The following is a 20,587-nucleotide window of genomic DNA, read 5'->3' as shown; positions in this document are numbered from 1 at the left end:
TGTAAAAAGGGCTGAAACAACAATACTTTTGAAAAAACGTACATAACTTATCAACAATCAAGCAAGTTTCCAATGTATATGATTTGTAGAATGAACTTTTGCAAAACATCAAAGTGTTCTTTTTCAATAATATTTGATTTAGATAATCAAAATCTATTTGTTTTTGGCTGCTTCAACCAACAATACCTCAATCACTCACTCATTCATCAGGCTGTTTCAACCACCGATGTGTGTGTGAAGCCCTCCTCCAGCATTTTCCATCTACCTCTGTTCCTAGCCGCTGATGCCCAAGCTGTTGTGCTCATAAAGGTGGTGATGTCGTCTCTTTTGTTTTCCTCTTCTCCTCTTTCCAGTCCTTGGCTGCCATTCTGCAAGTCTCTTCGTCCACCACGGTTGTTTGATAGCATTTAGAACTATATTTATTTTTAAGCAACTTGAACACTGATGGCGCTATTATCTTAAATCTTGTTTGCAGATGACGTTGCCTCAACAACAACATCGGTGAAGGATATGGAAGATTAACTGAACAGCTTGTGCAATGAAAGTATACATGTTGGACTGCATTGAACTATACGTACCTGACAAACCTTGAGAATGGATACCAACACAGCTAATCCTAATCCGTTTAAAGGCAGGATGGAGATACTTTGGTATGCATAAAGAATTGTTGACAGATAAAACCTTACACCACTTTCACTGAGGCAAACAGTTTATGAACAGTGTGTGCTAACAACAATGACTTATGGGGCAGAGACTTGGTCAACAACAAAAGAAATGGAACAGAAATTGGCAACAGCACAGAGAGCTATGGAAAGAAAGGAAAATGCTCCACTTCTTATTGCGTGATAGATTCAGACATACAGAAATTAGAAAAGTAACCCAGCAATACCTAGTCTACCCTTAAAGCAATATGGTATGTTCCAAATTGTGAGCTGTGTTGCTCCAATGGTTTTGATATCAGAGGCAAAAATGTGTATATCAAGCAAAATATTTCAAACTCTTTCACAATTCAACAACAAGAAGAATATTGCTGGATTTGCGTATTTAATTGATTGTAATCGATTGTATGCATTCATGTTTATGTAAAAAATATAGTTTAATCGTACTCTACTTTTTACGAAAGATTTAAATTATGTTAATTTATATAAACAATTTGATGTTGTTGTGCATTCGTATGAAAATTAGGAAAAGGTGTACATGTAACAATGGCAAAACTTTAGATGTTTTTGGTTTGCTGAATTTATTGTTGACAGTCATTGTCGCTAAGAGTGTACCAAGTGGTGATACAAGCGGATCATGGATTTTTTTTAAATTAAAAATATGTTGATAGTATATTACCTAAAAATACTATAGGCAACTTTTTAGCGTCCTAACAACATGAACAATTTCGGTTCGTGAGATAAAAATATTTTGACCAAAAATCCGCATGAAACGATTAACACATTCTCGGTTAATGGTGCATTTGGACGACATTTGATTGTGCGAGTGATAAGTGGGCATGTTCTTTGAGTTCTAGTTCATATTCTCATTGAGCAATTAGGATAATTATATATATCACGAGAAGGGAAATACGACTTAACATATCAATGGGAAAAAGCATCTATGTCAAGTCACTAAGTTTTCGTATGCTTATTTCCATTTTTTTTAGTCTCATGGCGAACATTGAGTGATACGTAACAAAGACCGAAACAAAAACAACGAGAGAAGGGAATGATGGCGTAAAAAGCAGAAACATAAAGTGAGGGCGGAAACAAGCCCGAGGCTGAAAAAAAAACCCGAGAAACACTCGGGTAGCTTAGGGTACTGACGCGAAATGATAAGCAAACCAGTACGCCACGATTTACGAGTCTTGCGGTTTTAAGGTATGGAACAAGTGACACAAGATGGCGTAGTCTGAAGACATGATGTCCATCATTTCAACTCACCCGGTATTTCCATCTCTCGCGAGTAATACATTGCATACTGGATAGCCAAACTCCACACCTTAAAACCGCACGTTATCAACGCTGACACGTAAATCTTGGCGTACTGATTTGCTCATCATTTCGCGTCGGTATCCTGGTGCCTCTCGTTTTTTCAGCCTTGAACGAAATTTCAAACATCTTCTTTATTATGAATCAGGTGAAACTCAAACTTTAGAATATGTTTATATTACATATAAACTACGTAAATATTAAATCATTGTTTTCCTTTAAGAGAGGCGCTACTCTGATCGCAAATCTGAGGACAGTGTGAGCTAGGGACCTTGTGTAAGAGCCTGGACAGTGTATAAGAGTCTCTGACGACGATTAAAAAAGGTGACTATGAATACGTAATTTTATTAATAAGCTGGACTCTGAACATGTGAAACACGCTGACCGAAAGTGATTTTCGTATAAATAAAGCAGACGACTCCGCAATAAAAAAGTCTTTTCTCATATTTTCTTTTTTTCTCTCTTTTAAAGATTATTTGATTACCTTTAAAAACAAAATGTGTGGTAGAGTTACCTATTTATATTTGATTTTATATTTTCAATACCGATTTAATCCAGTAAATCTGACTCGTTGTGCATGATGAATGCCAGCTGCATATCGATGGTACAAAAAGGTGACTTCCGAGCCTGATAACCTAGAGGGCTGGCACAGTTCACTGACCTGCACTGTTTGTCACGTAAACAGACCGTGACCTGACCGCTGGCACAGAGCAGGGAGGTCGAGACTGTTAACAGTTTTTGGGGCGCCCTCTACGGAGGGGGCCCATATATAGGCATGACTTTGTGAAAAGCTTCTAATTTCACTCTTGCTAGATTTACTCCGCAATTGTTTTGCTAAAATTATGCCCAGCTCGGAAATAAAACCACAATAAAACCACAATTTGCTTGGATTTTATTTTACTTTTGTTTTCTGATATGCACGGGATAAAATGTTGAGCGTATATTCTTTGTTTAAAATACAAAATTAATGGACTTATAAAAACACCTAATAAAACCAGACCTTTGACCTTTGTATGGCTTAACCAGTTTACCGCCTATTAGAACCCGATAGACGGTGACCAACACTATGGACTACAATAGCCTAATCTCAATGGCATAGTCCAAAAACCTCAAATAAACAATCATAGTGCAAAATTTGACCTAATTTGCAGAGTATGAGTTTTGTACCCAAAGTTTACCGTGTGTCTTAGAACCCGATAGACGGTGACATTTGACCATACACTAGGATCCACAACATGCTCATCTATCATGGGAACAGTTCTTAAACCCTAATACATTTGTACATTCATCCTTTGAAGATTTGGGTACACAAACTCTACTCTGCAACTTGAGGTCAAATTTTGCACCATGATTATGTAATTGAGGTTATTGGACTATGCCAATGGGACGAGACTCTTGTGGTCCATAGTGATAAGATCAATTAATGAGGCCTCTTAAACTTTGTTTGCTAATTACCATAAAATCTATATAGCGGTTATTGCCAAAGTTGCAATATGGTGGCACAATTGGGCGGCAAACTGTATGCAAACAACACGGCATACTAATTATACATGTTCTACATTGTTGTATTTTAAAACACTGAAGACCAAAATTGACGTAAATGCCATCGGAACTGCATTATGTCGAGGGTTGACAAACAGAAGGCCTTAACTCGCTTTGGGCCATTTTGAGATTTCGGTACCAAAATAATCTGTAATACCCACAGATTCTTAAAATACGCTGCAGCATGGTAGGCATCTTATCAAGATCAAGATAGTGACATAACAATTAACATGCTTATCTTACCAAGGTCTTATCTATCTGCATGGTGTAATTGAATTGTGTATTTGTTTTAAGGATGAAAGCAACTGGCTCCTTTTGCATGGAAATTAGAACAAATTACTATACAAGCTGTATCAAAAAGTTTGGTACCCAGCAGTTTTGATAGTAATTGAAAAGCCTGGTTCTTCCAAATGCAATATCGGGTCCTCCTTAAAATGATAAAATGATCAGACCATAAATCTTTTGTGACTGTTTATGACATTAATCAACAAATTATGCGGATCCTAGATGTGTGGAGGATGTTACGTTTATGAACAAAATGTATTTTCAACATTGTTAATCATTGCTACGTGTATGTTAACGAATTAAAGTTCTGTAATTTTTTTAATTCTTCAATGCTAAGTATTCTTTTGGATATCATCAAATTGTAAATCTCTAGTCAGATTTTCAGTGTGTTAACAACTATGTATCAAAGACGTTACGTTCATGTACAAAACATTAACGTTCTTATCTTGTAAACATTGTATACCCATATAGCTACTTTTATGAAGAATGAATGTTCTGTAATTGTTTTTATCCTTCATCTCTATTAGATTTTCAGTGTAGCAAGTAGATAATGTATATGTATCACAGACGTTATACTTTCATAAAAACTTTTCTTTTGGTCAACATAGGGGTAGATCCCGGGTGGGGGATAACCCCCAATATTTTGCCAGGGGGAGCTTACTTATTTGTGTCTTCTATACTATCCATCATATACCCCCCTTCATAACGAAATTCAACAATATTCAATATCCAAAGCAATATCATCACTACAATATGCCCCCAAAACATAACTCCCCACCCCACATAATCGCAAATTGACACGACAGCTTCATACCAATTCAATTTATTTCATCCAGAACGGTCCTGTGATACACCTTCCCCAATCAAACACATTTCTCTTGCATTTGATCATCTTCTACTCTTCCCTAGAAAAAATCATTAAATACCAAATCTAAACACCATGCCATGGAATTCACCATATCACGTCCAAGCTCACATTGGGCGCCCCATTCCTTTTTTAAAGGAATTTTTTTGTCCTCCGAATCGGTATAGACAGCTTGTACAGAGTACCATGGGCGTGGTCTAGTCTATGAAATAACCTTGATGCTTACACTTGTTCCAACACTGATTCTTTGTCACTTGATCAGTTTAAATAATGCTGCTCTAACTTATTCTAGCAGTCGAAGTATTTAATGTTTTTATTCATTACACTTTGTAATTTTATGTATTCTCATTAACTTAAATGTATTGTACATATACATGTACATATATTATATTTCGTGAGTTTGTACTTTATCGTGAGTTTGTACTTTATAAGAGTAATAGTAAGTATGCACATTCCAATGTAATTTTATATAACTATGTAAGACCAAAATATACTTATGTCTCAAAGCCGCCGCGCGCGTTCGTTTTTCTTAACGCGTCCATGTCAGCTGAAACGGCAAAGTCATTTATTATTTCCCTTCCTTTCGAAGTTTTTTGCCGTAAAATCATGAAATTCTGAGATAAATTTGGTAGGAAGAAAAGTTACTTGATTTGATACTCGCATTGTGTATGTATAAAACAATTGATATTTGTGTAAATCAACCACAATTTTATGCTCTGTACTTTTGAACATTCGAAAATGACATCTTAATTCAGTTTTTAAAAAATATGAAAATCCACACACACGCACACAAAACCCCACGCATTTCGCATTCGTTGGTGAAACGGCCATGAGCTTTGAGACATAAATATTTTTGTTTAGCCTAACAGGGCCCCCTAGAACAAAAGTACCTTGCACTGAAGTGGGCTAACCTGTTTAATGAAAGCACCAATAAATAAAGTAGTTAAAAAGACATTACTTTGTCAATTACTTGACAAGAGTTTAACAAAGCCAGGGGACGACTCAATTTAAACTTTAGTTTCTTCTTTCAGCGGTTGGTCACTACCATCCTGTCTGAAATCAGATTGTGTACTTGAATAATACCCTGTCATTTGTGTTCCAGGAGCAGACGCAGCTCGATTTCTGTCTGTTGTGCCACTTGTTGAGGACTTTTGCGCTGCTTTCGGACTAGTAAGTTTCAGCTTTTCACTCCATAACAATCCTACTCGACGATTGCACATAAAAGAGAAGAAAATAAACAATCCCTGGAGTGAGTTGAGAATGATGAATATGTACCATAGAGCCTCGATGCCAGTAAATGCGGCAACATAGCCAAATATCCAGGTGAACCCCATTAGACTAGCAATCTGAAAACAGACAATAAAAATAAGTCGTGACAACATCAATCACAGGACATGATAGCCACAAAAGAGTTCCTACGTAAATACTTTTCTTAACCAACTGAGCACTACCTGCCGATCAAACAACGCCTCTGATTGGTCAATTACATGATATTTTCACTTTAATCACCAATCAGAATGGAGCTTTGCAAATAATTCACCCCAATTTTTGTGTGTAGCGAAATTATTCTAACAATGTTGCTCATTGAGTCAATTGATAATGAAGACTTATTTTGGCCAATCGGCAGGTAGTTCTCATGGGGAACGCCATGATGCCACCCACGCGGAACCGCTATTTTTAGGGGGTTAGCTCAATCGATAAGGCGTTCAACTATGGTGCGGGAGGTTGCAAGTTCGAACCCTGGCGGTACCGGCCTAGTACGCTCTCGTGGAAAAATTGAGTTAGCTTGAAATTCCCTGGACAAGGAACTTGCTGCTAATTGTCTTGTTGTGACCCGTACGAAACTCGGGGAGCTGATCCTGGTTGTGCAATGTCTAGGGTGTGCGCTCTTGTAGCAGCGAATACCCTGAATTGTTGTTAAATGGTTTATGGAATGATGTGGGGCCGTAGTGGTCAGCGACAACCTGTTAAGTGTGCTGAGGCTTGTGGATCAACGTCTAAGCGTTGTGCCTGTGCGTAGCGCACTATAAATCAATGCGCTTTTTTTTAATTACTTTCCCAAAGGACCTAGTTATCTAAAAATGTGTAAATATGCAAATTTATCAGCATGATTCAAAATGCTTTATTTGTTTGTTACGATCGATCTAAAACAACATAACAGCATTCGCAAGGTCTGACTGGTACATTTTCATTGACTTATCAAAACTAACCTTTATATAAATAAGAAGTTCGTCGGTAGTTCGCTTCAATGTTGACGTATCCTGGTGAAGTCTAGCAGTTGCCCTTTTGGCAGATCTTATACCAACAACGGTGTGTCCGAATAAAATGACGTTAAAAAGCAGGAAGATAGCAGCTGGAACACCAAATGTCAGTAGATTTGCTGTACCATCGTTTATCCAACAGGCATTGGCGCTTCCGTACTTGAAATTGACATGGGTGCATTGGCAGAAATGAAGAACAAGACACGGTATGATAACTAGGAAAGGTGAGCCCCATGCATATATCATGTACAGAAACATAGACTTCTTTCCTTTGCCCACTTTCTGTAAATTGTTTGGATTACCAAACGTTCTATCTAACTCAAATGCCAAAGCATTCATCCAAGCAAATGCTGCAAGCCATGCGTAATGTGTAATCACAGCAATGGCTACACAAGCGTTCTCGTTCTCAGTTCTGTTGCCACCAAAAAGAAGTAAAAATTGTCCCAAAAAGAGAGCGCAAATAAGGTTCATGATGAGGCGACTAGCACGGTTACGAAGACTAGCAAATACGGCGTAAGTAAGAAACGTTAATATTACGGCAGTTAGTGACAACGCACTCCCGACGATGCTTACGATGGTTTGAGCATTTGAATATTCAAAAACAACTCAGTATGCGTTACATTACGTACCCCACTTTGGTTGAGGAAATTGCACGCTAAAATTTCATCATTTGCAGTTATGACGTACTCTGTTGGTTTCAAAACATGACCGTTTGGGATGTACTTGATCATTCCATCTGAAGAATTCAAATTTCCAAATAAGGACACATTCAATCTTATATACGGGCAACTGAGATAGCTGTCTAAATGGCAAATTTTGATCTGAATATCCTTGTTGAATTTGTTGGTTGCGTTATCAGTTTGATAGCGTACTCTAAATTCAACACCATTAGGTGTTATCCATTCCAAAGATTTGTTCAGAAAGACAACGTAGCTGCCATTTTGTATTAAAAGTGTGTACTCATTTTCCGATATCCATTCCGTGTCACATGTGTATTCTAAATCCGATTCCAGACAACTTTTGGTGATTTCAAGTTTATTTATCATACTACTTGAAATTTGTGGAAAAGATTGCAATGAGTTTATTGTTTCGAAAACTGCGAGTTGATCTTGGATCATCTCCAACAAATCTGCTGTACCGCCAACTGTGTACATAAAATCAACCGAATTCATCCTATCAGTGCATGTTATGGACACATTTAAAATTATGACATCGTCTAATAGATCGGTACCAAATAAGTGCGGCAATAATTCTTCGCTAACATTTTTGAACCAATTATGTTTACAGGCTTCCGTGTGCAATGTTACTGTTAGAGTATAAATCGTAGTATTTAACTCGTCAGTTCCACACGGCAAATCGGAGGTTTTCGGTAAACATTTCCCATCTTGCAGATTGAACCCTTCATCGCATCTTACAGGTATGCAATCCGAACTTGCATCTTGGTGTTCAACATATACCTCGCCTTCAGGACATGTAATGGTGGTTTCTATGATAATATCAGTATTACGTAAGATTTTAACGCTACTTGAGGAACCGAAATCCAGGACTACTGACAGGGGAAGGCCGCCAGGATATCCAGGATTCGGGCCTGGCCTTTGACTATCACAACATGATTCAGAATCCGAATCCGGTAGAGTATATATCGGAAAGTGTGTACCTCCGCAATTTACATCGTAATCATCAAAGGTAACATTCTTATCATGTATACTACACAGAAAACAATGAGGATTCCTATATATTTTACCCGATACATCAATCAAAGCTGTGTACGTTTTACAACCTGCATTGCGAGCTTCATCGGCGTCACTAACACATCTGGATCGCGCACGTGGTTCACATTTTCTTGCTATTGCCGGAGGATTCAGAATCAAACGACAAGTGCTGCATAAAAAGTTCACATCAATTTCATTTAGGTCAGGGGGAAAATATCTGCAATCTAAGATTGTTTCCCATGCAGTTAATTCTGATGTACGAACATTGTGACACACAGCACAATATACATTTCTGTAAGTGATTCCTAACGAGTCAATCACTGGTATAGTTGATAACGTATCGTTACACACTGGTTCCTGACATCGTTTACTCACAACACCAAGATCCTTGCTGCATTTTGAAACCATCCAATAACTATCGTCGCTAAAAAGAATGCCATCTAGAGGCAAAATCCTCGTACTAGGATCTATGTCTACAGTAACACACTCTCTATCGGCAGTAGCTAAATCACGTGACTGTAATATACTTTGAAATTCACTCTGTTGGTCATGTGAACATGCATCTTTGTAGTCTGCACAACAGTCGTCGAAGAATTTACAAGCTTTATCGCAGTGACAAAATTTCGGAGTGGTTTGGTCGCCTTCTGAACACCCCATCGATTCACACAAGTGTTTCCGACAGACCGGAACGGTTACGTTGTTAACTTCGATTATTGTATCTGCAAAAAAAATAAAAATTTAAGTCAATAAATTAAAAATATATATAAATATCCATTCCTTACTTAGTTGTGTAGGGGGCGCATTTATGTGTTTGTTTTATTTGTGTATAATATAAATTCTCGTCAAAATACAATGCAGGCAATTTAAAACTTGATTGAGAACAATTTTTTAGGTCTTTTGAAGAAAAATGTATTATCTTCAATACGAAAGGTTAAAATTTTCATTATGGACGGCATTTCCTCCCAGCTATAAACTGTAAAGTATTATATCATTCGATTTATACAGTTTACTTCGAGGACTGTTGAATGTCAAAAATATCAATTTGTAAAAATTTGCCATAAAATTTGAAAGAAACAAAAAACCGCGCAGATCTAGCTATATCATGGCCAATGTGGACGCTACAAAGTACTTCTCATGCAACGGGTGGGAAAAAATAAACATGGTTCATTTAAATTTATATACCTCATATATATATTCCTCTCATCTGATTGGTTAAAAAGTGGAGTCATTAAAATAGCTGGGCGCCCTTTTTTCTATCAAGATGACGTCATAATCAACTGTGCCCTATAAATAATTGGATAGTGGCAACCCCGAATACACAGATCGCTAGTAAACATTACGCACCCACTATACGGCCGGCGTTGATTACGAGTGTTGTAAAAGAGACTAGCGGACGTAGCGGTCACAGTTCGCGATGAATTGACCTCTTCTTGCAGACGACCTTTCACCGCGTAGCGCAGTGATTTTGTTCAACTCTGTTAACATTTCAAACTTGTGATAAAACGGCTGAAAATTCAAGATTCCATCTCGCTGATGAAGAACTGAAGGCGATTTTGGAAGCCGTCGATAGCAAGAGTACTAAAAACCAAGTGAAGTACGCGGTGAAGGTGTTTCAAGATTATCTTAAGTTTATTGACATGGATTTGGCAAAGGTGACTGCACTGCCAAATTCCGAGCTGGATGATATTATGAACATCCCTGTCAATATTACCAACACCAGCAGCCAGTAGAATAAACCCACCAGTTTAAATTTTCACAACTGTGTGGTGCATTTTCATCAACAGTAAATTGTTATTGCCTGTTTTTAACTCTAATAGATTTCAACTGATTATCCGTGTTGGATTGATGAATTTTAACTGTTATCCGTGTTGGATTGATGGACCATAACTTTTAGTTTTATCCGTGTTGGATTTATGGATTTTAAATGTTATCCGTGTTGCCTGTTGGATTTTAACTTTAAATGACATTTTTGTGGAACTTGCACGCACTTTCCAATTTGGATGGATCGACACTGAAGACCAAGAAGAGGACATAATTTTGGTAAGTAATTATACTTTTAGTACAGTTCAAAATCAAGACCTAAGCAGTCAAAAGCTTGTAGGCCTTGTTAGTTCAGGAAATCTTTTAACCAATCAAATGAGAAGAATCTATATATTCGGTATATAAAACAAATATTGACTGCTTAATTCGGGACACAGTATACAAATATTGACTGCTTTATTCGGGTCATGGTTAAAATTATAGGCCCAAGGTGATCTCAAAACCATGCTATGGCCCGAGGCGCAGCCGAGGGTCATAGCATGGTTTGAGATCAGAGCGGGCCTATAATGTTAACCATGACCCGAATAAAGCAGATCAATATTTGTTTTATATACCTCATTAATATAGATTTTGTCATCTGATTGGTTAAAAAAACCTATTTTATTGTTCATAAAGCCATGGTAAAATTTACAAAGAAAGTTTTTCGTTATGAACCAGTCGCGTCACCACAACTGGCAGACAGCGCGTTGGCGCCGCGTGTGTAATGCGAACACGCGATCGCGCGCGTAGAGTTTGATCGGGACGCACACCGATGATGTGAAAATGACTATGCCCGGGGAATAGTCTTTTTAAAAGACTATTGCCCGGGGAATAGTTCAGTTTTTACGTAATTCTTAAAAAGGAGGGCATAGCTAATTCAATGACTGCACTTTTAACCAATCAGATGACAGGAATCTATATATGAGGTATATAATTTAAAATAATAGGCCCTCGGTGATGTCGAAACTATGACTATGCCCTCAGCTTCGCTTCGGGCATAGTCATGGTTTTGACATCATCTCGGGCCTATAATTTTAACTGTGCCCCTCATAGAAGTCAATATTTGTATAATAATTCATACAAACAAAGACATTTCGCACTGGTCGCCCACTTTTCCTTAATTCTTACCCACCAATTACAGAAAGCTCTCTTTCTTTTACTAGTACTTCACAGGCATCGTATTTTGTAGGGATGTTATTTTAATGTTAATTATACCTTATTATAACAACTTGCCTATCATCTTATATGTTAGCATTATTTTTACTTACCAAATTGACATCTGGAACCAGTAAAACCTGACACACAGTCACAGGTGAATTGATTGATTCCATCATGGCATGTGCCTCCATTTAAGCAAGGGGTAGGAGCACACTCATCGATATCTGATAAATAAGAAATTAATTGATAACTTAAATAATTATAGGACATGAGATACCAGATTGATATTCTTGCTATACACAGGGGCGTAGCTAGGGGAAGGGCATTTAAAGTCTAATCTATGAAAATTATAACATATTTTATTCACAAATCACAGGAAGGGACTTAGCCTCGGTTCGAGGCTTCTGGGCTCTGGGATGGTGGTTTGTTTTCATATCCTGTCCACCCACCTCTGATCTGTACATGATAATATCAGATTACTACATGTACCTCCCTTCGTTGTCATGGTTCTGAGAAAATGACCAGAGAAAATTCCTGATTCCAACCAGTTTTTATGTCGTACTCACAACACTGTAAAGTTCTCAGTGTATTGTAGGCTCCTTCTAATTCTTTCTTGCAAGAAAAAATTAGAAGGAGCCTGCACGTTTCGCAAAGACGTTACACTTGCTTTTCGAATGTTATTGTTATTAACACTACATTGGTAAATGCCAGTACTTTTTCCTTGAAAGGTGTTTGCTTTTCAGAGAAAAGAGAAAGGCATGTCGTGTTATTATAATCATCGCTCCATTCGTAGAAAATAATGGAGCGGTAAAACAATAGCGCGACGTCATAGGTGTGTATTAAATCTGATTAATCGATATTGAAGGCTAGCTACAGGATCCTTGTTCAAATCTGTCTACAAATTTGATGAAAGTAGCCACCTTCAAAATATTTGTTTTTCTGAAAATAATCGAATTATTTTTAATTTTAAATGGTAGATCCATTGTAATAACTTACTTATTTCACATCGAGTTCCAGTCCATCCTGGCTCACACCAACAGAAATAACCATTGCTCCTGACACTATTTTCACAGTTGGAGAAAAAACTATCATCTGTAAAGGTGAGGAGAAAATATATTTTTAGTAGAGGATTCTGGATTGCTAATACACGTACCGGATAAGCAGATTTGCAGTGGGGAAAGGTGAGGGCACGTGCCCTGGGCGCCACCCTTAGGGGCGCCGTATTGACCAATTCAGCATCGATTCTGCGCCCCTCCAAGCGATGAAAGTCGAATTTTCGCGTGCTTCGCGCGGATTTCAACACAAAACCATTTGAAATATCAATTTAAGACCGATGTTTAACTTCATTATAACCAAAATTAGTGTTAGGCCCTATTTGTGCAAATTTTTGGGCGCTCCGCGCGCAATTGTTCCAAGAATCAGGAGGGGCGTCATTATGTATGCAACACAAGCCCTAGCTACGCCACTGTAGATTTGTACACGATGCTAGACTTGTGAAGCAATCTAAATTTTTCGAATGCTGATTTGCAAGAAGCTCAACAAAATAATTAAAATGTGAGTCTAGTGTTTCCTTTATTGCAACAAAATTAAAACGAGTAGCTTCGAGTAAATAAATAAATAAAATTAATGTACTTTCAATTGCGTTAATAGAATTGTATCCTGCACTCGCATCGAGCCTAGCTACTATTAATGTAGTCTACATACGAACGTAAAATAATTCAGTTTGAAACCGAAAATTTTACTTGAAAACTGCCCAGTTCATATTTAGTACGCACATCCGGTAAGTTCTTGGAAAAAGATCAGAAGTAGGTCAAATGCGTGCACACAGTGGTGAGTGCTGTATTGTGTATGTGTGTGTGGTTGTCTGCTGCTAATGAACAGGTTTTATAATTTATAAGTAAATAGAAGGATTTTTGTAGCAGATTGGGTAAGAGATTAACTACAAAGATAAAATTCACTTTTACTACACTGCCCCTTTCTCCACCGAAGCGCTGTCCCCAGCGCGTCTAAAACTACTTAGTATATCAAGCAGTGTTGTAGTCGAGTCCTCATCATCCGAGTCCGAGTCCGAGTCCGGGTCCTTGGTGTCCGAGTCCAAGTCCGAGTCCGAGTCCCTGCCAATTTATGATGTCCGAGTCCGAGTCCGAGTCCTCAATGTTCGAGTCCGAGTCCGAGTCCGAGTCCTTATGTATCAAATTCAAGCCCCGGGGTTTTCACCAATACTTTGTCAACGTAGGCCTATACTTAACCAGAATTTTCGTTCTATATTATTTTCTTTTAAGTACATAATTTGCTAGTCCCACCTAGCATGCCTAGTATTGTTTTTGGGGCTGCAACAATTATGCGGAGCCCGGGAGGGATGAAATTGCAAAAATGCTTATCCCTCTCGGCCTGCCAAAATGCTTGTCCCCCCTCCCACAAATCTTTGCCCCCCCCACTTTTGCACATGCAATTAAGTTTTGGGATTCCAATTTACAAACCTTAAATGGTTTAGATTATGATTATGTTGCGAGCGCAGCGAGCAGGGAAATTTGCATATACATGGAAATAAGAGAATATTTCCATGGCATATGTAAATGTTTCCGTACTGTTTTCTATAAGCCTTTTAGAGCGCTTTATTTGAAAGGTGCCCCATAATGCCTAAAATTACTTGTTCCCCCCTTTCGGTTTGCCAAAAATGGCTTCCACCCTCCCTTTCGATCGGCCAAAAAATTCTTACCCACAATTTTACCTTCCCCCAATGCTCATAATTTTTGCTCAGCCCCTTGGTAGCATACCTTGGAAACAGAATAATCACAGTAACTTATTAGGTTTGTGTTTTAAAGAGGCAAAATATGCATTATGACAATAAATAGATGACGTCAGTACCAAACTTCAGGTGCCAAACGAAGGGGTGTTGGATCTGGCTGTAGGCCAATGCAGTATTATTCCGGGTGTGGGGTCACTCACATGTAAAGGTGGTACGGGTATGTGCGGCGGTCAAGGGTCCCTTGTTCAGGCTCTCCGGCAGTTCCTTAAGACCCACATTTGCATCATGCTCCAGTTCATTGAGCCTAACACTCTGAAAATGGTAGCATTCTAGTTTTGTGTCTAACAAAGCAGTCATGTCAAAACAAAATGATTATGATTAAAATCCATTTATATATAAAGATATAACTGAAAAGCAATCTTGCTTTTTAGTTTTACTTTGATTTACAAACTGAATTTATTTGCATGCAAAATTACTTTAATTAATCATGTGATGTGATCATTGATCAAGCAAGGAAGTTTACAATGAACGAAAATGAAAGACCTAAAAAGATCCTTTTTTGCTGGACTCGAGGAGGACTCGGAGCCGAGTCCCCGAGTCCTTGGGGTCCGAGTCCGAGTCCGAGTCATTAGCTCCCGAGTCCAAGTCCGAGTCCGAGTCCTTGAAAAAAGGACTCGAGTCCGGACTCGAGTCCGAGTCCGAGTCCCGAGTCCTCCAACACTGATATCAAGGGTAAAATAAACAAAATTGTGAATCAATGATTTGCAGTAACATATTGATCTGCTCCCCATACTCTACAAGACTTCTGCAGTAAGGTATAAAATATTATTGGTAATGGACATCGACATGTAGGCATATCTCTTCTTAACTAACAATAACAAAAACCAACCAACCAATTCGTGTTTTGTAAAGTGTCGGTATTTTACAAAAGATTTGCTCCTGCTGTATGAGTTATCACTAAAAGAGAATGTTGCATAGCATTATTTGGTAATAATACTATACTGCAAAATTTAGAAAATAACTTGACAAACCTGAGGTGGTGTAAAAGCACCGACTGTTGACGTTATCTATACAGGCGCTTGCATTGAGACAGGGAGTAGTTGCGCATTCACCAATATCTGAAAACGGTAAAGTGAGACAAATCATTATTATACCAGACATAAAAGTGCAAACCTGGCTAATATATTAATAAATCGGAGGTCCATCATTACGGCTGAATTGCACCACCATATTTAATTCTGTATAGACCTTTTCTGTAATTGCACACCTTTCGCCGTAGATGGGGTAAACATCGAATTTGCCCTCGCTTTCGATATTTTTGGCCCTATCTACGGCGAGATTTGCCCTCGCTTTCGACATTTTTTGTCACGTGACATTTACGGCGAAAGGTGGGCAATTACGGAAAAGGTCTATACGTCAATTGCAACATGCGTGCAAACTACTCGTAAGTACACCAGATTAAAGGAGTATTTCGTGATCCTAGCATCCTCTTTTTATGACATTTTCAGTAGATATCCATGAAAAAAGCTTATTCCCAAAATTTCAGTTGATTCAGATTGCGTTTGCGAGTTATGCATGATTATGTGTATACTATTACACTGCTCCATAGACAATGTGTTGTAATTTCGTTCTGGTATACCAGAATATACCAGAAAGAAATTCAAATTTCACGATATCTTAAAAAGAATAAAAAATACTAAAATTTACACCCGGGTTCGAACCCGGGTTCGAACCACTGCCAAGGCACTATGAATGCTAAAGATGCCTACTGTGCCACGGTGACTGTGGTTAACATTCGGCGATTTTCAAAGATATACATATCAACACGTGTCTAGTGTATTGAAAATCAGATTTTGGTAGGAATACAGTCATAGAAAGACATATGACTCTACTTGTCTGTTTGTTTTCATTTAATACAAATTAATTTTGATGAATTGAACTGGTAATGTGACTATTAGGACTCGTGATAAACGACCATTAATTTTGTAATAATAAAATGAAAACGCTGGGTCATTCACGACGTCATTGTAATTCATGTCAAAACCTGGGGAGTGACCACGCACATACATACGTGTATACTTGCGCGATCGATACTCAATGATCCAGACAATACCATTTGAATATACCGCCCTTATGTAGGCCTATGCACCTGCTTGACACATCTGGTCACTTGCGGGAAGATATACTATACCCTAATAGCTTACAATAGATACCCCACCATAAATAGCTCTCTTCATTACCTCGCTGTGCCAGTATATACGCGTAGTGTACGTGATTTTGAACCATATTTTGTTCAAAAATGATAGGAAGCGACTGTTTTCAGCTAAAATGTCGGCTATCAGCAGATGCCCAATGGTATCAGGAAGTGTTGCAGGAAGGTAAGCGTACTCATTATTTATTCAAAATTTATTTATTTATAAAATCCGAATGGGAAAATGTCAGGTCAAAATTCTCACCCTAGAAATATTGTGAAATAAAATCGAACCAAATTTAGGCTCCGCAAACAACGTCCAATTATTTCCAGAGGGGTTTGCTACACGCGTATATAATAAATTATTATTTGGGGTTAATTGGAGAAGAGTTATGCCTCAAGTTTCAAAATACACCGAGTGCACCTTTTTTGACCAAAAACCTCGACAATTCAACACTCTGTAAAAACAAATCAAGAATTATCTGGGATAATTGCAACTATGTATATGCACGTTATGATCTAAGCTACCAGATGCATCATTAATTTCATGACTATGATATTTAGTTGTGGAAAAATATTACTTTAATATTTTGGCGGGATTATTTCCCGCCAAAAATTTCAACCAAAAAGAGAAAGTACCCTTAAGGTTACTCAAGCGTAACAAATCCTTTATTCCATACAAGGAATGTTATTACTTCGTAACATAAATTATCAATAGATATCGACTATTCAGTAGAAGTAAGAACAGGACACAACAAATATACTGCATAACATTTTCCAAATAACTTTGTGCTGTTTTTACAGGTTTTCAAAATAGGTAGTTTTGTCAAAACTTGGAATTCACTATTTTTACGCAATATCCTGTAACTTCTATTAGAAACATCCAATTTCTAAAATCTAAAGTTCCTGGGAAAGCTAAGTATATGTTTATTTTAGAATTTAAAACAATACTGCCAATAGCAATGCTCTTCCTACCTAAAATACAACTTCCCCGGTATAAATCATTCTGGGACACCCTGTAAAAACGATTGAATATATTGTACCCATTTGTTTGCATTGCATCAATTTGCTATTTTCACATTAAAGACCCATTCAGTGATCCCAGCGCAAGAGTAAAAACATTAAAATTGTTTATAAATTGCTTAAAAGTGAATGATAAGTCATTCAAATTGTCATTTGGTATTTTTGAAATGACAAATTTGGCAAAAAACAGTCCTGACGAAGTTGAAGCCCCATTCAAATACATGTAGCTAATTTAGATACTGTCAGTATCTAAATTACAGATTCGTGTAAAATGTCTAAAATACACGGCTTTTGGCTGAACTACTTGCAGGCTATGTTAGCACATCTATGACAATGACAAAGGTACCAAAATCTTAATTTTGATGATTTTTACGATCGTCAAGATGAGCAAATCACTGAATGGGCCTTTAATTGCTATGTCTATAACCTGACCCATGGTTATGCGTTGAAACTTGATGACTGCTAAAATATTGCAAAACCGTAACCAAATTTAATAGTCCTATGTCTACCTGTAATTAATTAGCAACAAAATTCATACACGGGTCACTGAATCATTGAAAAAAAGTTCAAAAGGAAATTATCCGTGTTATTCAGCTTAAATGCAGTATCTATGGAAATACTGACGTAGTGATATGAATCATGCCCGGTCAACAATAGACGTATTACTTGTCAATTGATTGCAGTGAACTTCAGATGCCTGCATTATGGGTCCTATCCATAATAGTCCGTTTTTAGGGACTGTTCACAAACACTTGTAAGGGGGCCCTGATGCAAAGAAATTTCATCGAAAATTTTTTTCGGGGCCGCCCTTTACAGACCTCAACAATTTCAGCCACCCCCCCCCCCATTTTTTTTGACATGAAAGTTATGGGTCAACCCCATGGAAAAGCATAAACTTAATTTTTCCAGGAAAATTTGTGGTCATTTTTTTTCAGCCCCCCCTTAGGAGTGTCACAAATTTTCAGGGCCCCTTTTTGCATCAGCCCCCTAACAAGTGTTTGTGTAGAACATTTTTGACACTGAAATTTAAAAGAAAAAATTGTGATATATAATCATCTGAAAAGCGGAGGGGGTAGGGACAACAAATTATTTTGACAATGCGTGAGATTTTACTTATTTTCCAGCATTTTGCGTGAGATTTACTACCTAGGACTAGGAGTGAGATTATACTACATTGGCGTGAGACCGTGAGAAAGTAACCCAATACGTGAGACCCCTCCCCGTCACACACATACCCCCCCACACACACACCACCGGATTGGCGCTTTATGATAGGAGTTATTAGTGTTGGCGTACAAATATCGTGATCTCGCAAATGATAGGCTCTGAACGCACATGTAGATAATATATCCCACAAAAAACACCTTTCAAAACGTAAAAAGGGGCCAAAGTTTCTGTGTGGCTTTTAATTTCACCCTTTTCAAACTTGGTCCTATAAAGCCTACACCAATACAACCACATTGCCGAACCATCGAGATAAAAAAAAAGGCCTATAGATAAAATCTCGATGGTGGAACTGCTCCTCCACATTACAGACAAATGTCGCGATACTTGTTTAAAATATACCTTTTAAGGTATAATTAAATTTATTAACGCTAAATCGCATTACAAGTCAACTTACCTTCTGGAATGAAAACATTTATAATGGTTGGTGTCGGTGTAATTGCTGAAGACGTTTGCCCAAAGCAAATCGACCAATTCAACGTAATCAATATCAAGGTTACAAACCAAGGTCTACGCATATACACACTCGTAACATATACCGGGTTATTCGCTGCTTGAAACATGTTTAGGCCTTCACATGGTTTTGTTTCTTTGTCTTCGTTTCCTTACATTCATAGCTGAATAGTGAACCCTATACCATGTATATAGTGCGACTTGTATACTGCCCGGATACATTGATTCCACATGTAGTTTATCGGAAAATATGAGACCGTGTGGTTTCCGCTGGGGTTTCCGATAACCAGATATTTTGAATAGCTATCAGGTGAATTCATGATCAGTGGTGCATGGTAACAATACAGGCAATACGATAGTGTGCAGCCCCTTTGTTATAACTGACAATAGCAATAATAGCACTCTTATTAACATGTCTTGCGATCGCGCGTTTCTGCCATTACTTTGTATGTATAATCGCAATAATCGCACCGCGATTTTGAAGAATTGCTATTTGTGCTATTAACACTTATATTTTTCAAACTTAAAATATTTCTACAACATTAAAACGGCTTAACGTGGTACGCTATTCGCGCGATTATGCTATTTTTACCTAAGTACTTAAGGGCTGGGGTATGAACGTTTGGACAGTATTTATTTTGGGACATTAGAGCACATCAGACATATCGAATTGCATTCTGAATACGAAGAATGTCATTCTGATATCAAATAATTTTGATTTTTGAAATTCGCAATTTAATACACATTTTATGGCAAATCATTAAAAATTGATATTTTTGATATTTAACAGTACTTGAAGTAAACTTTATAAATCTGATGATTTATACTTAAAGTGTATGTAGGTGGGATGAAAAGCCGACGATCAATTGAAAATTTTGACCTTTCGTATTGAAGATATGGATTTTTTTCTTCAATATGAAAGGTCAAAATTTCGAGGACTGTTATATATCAAAATTTGAAAAATATCAAATTTTTATAATTTGTCATAAAATTTGTATTATATTGTGATTTTCAAAAATGAAAATTATTTGATATCAGAAAGACATGCTTCGTATTAAGAATGCAATTCGATAGGTCTGAGGTGCTCTCATGTCCCACAAAAAATACTGTCGAAACGCCATAAACGCTCATTTGTAGTGTTATTCGCGCGATTTTGCACTTTGATCCATTTTGATGGGGAAAATGCCTTAGCACTGAAGCGCTATTCGCGCGATTATGCTATTTTCCCCTAAGTACTTAAGAAGTAGTGCTATTCGCGCGATTTTGCGATTTTGGTGTTTGATTGATAGATCTATATAGAGGGTGCGTTATTCGCGCTATTTTGCGATTTTGTACTTTGGTCCATTATGAT

At 37.6% G+C, this 20,587-nt stretch overlaps 1 protein-coding gene across 1 annotated transcript; it reads right to left on the bottom strand.

Annotated features, from left to right (window-relative positions):
* Window positions 1-4,110: 4,110 nt before the first annotated feature.
* LOC140168064 (uncharacterized) lies at window positions 4,111-19,562 on the bottom strand. Its single transcript, XM_072191368.1, is given in 7 exon segments — window positions 4,111-6,011; window positions 6,876-7,524; window positions 7,527-9,357; window positions 11,707-11,820; window positions 12,593-12,688; window positions 15,377-15,463; window positions 19,181-19,562. Coding segments are annotated over 7 exon segments (3,282 nt in total). The 5' UTR covers window positions 19,347-19,562; the 3' UTR covers window positions 4,111-5,672.
* Between the last annotated feature and the right edge of the window lie 1,025 nt (window positions 19,563-20,587).

The sequence above is a fragment of the Amphiura filiformis genome, chromosome 13 (genome assembly GCF_039555335.1).
Source record: "Amphiura filiformis chromosome 13, Afil_fr2py, whole genome shotgun sequence".
In the NCBI taxonomy this organism is placed as follows: domain Eukaryota; kingdom Metazoa; phylum Echinodermata; class Ophiuroidea; order Amphilepidida; family Amphiuridae; genus Amphiura; species Amphiura filiformis.
Note: the sequence above shows the minus strand (reverse complement) of the source record. Positions and strands in the feature narration are given on the sequence as shown.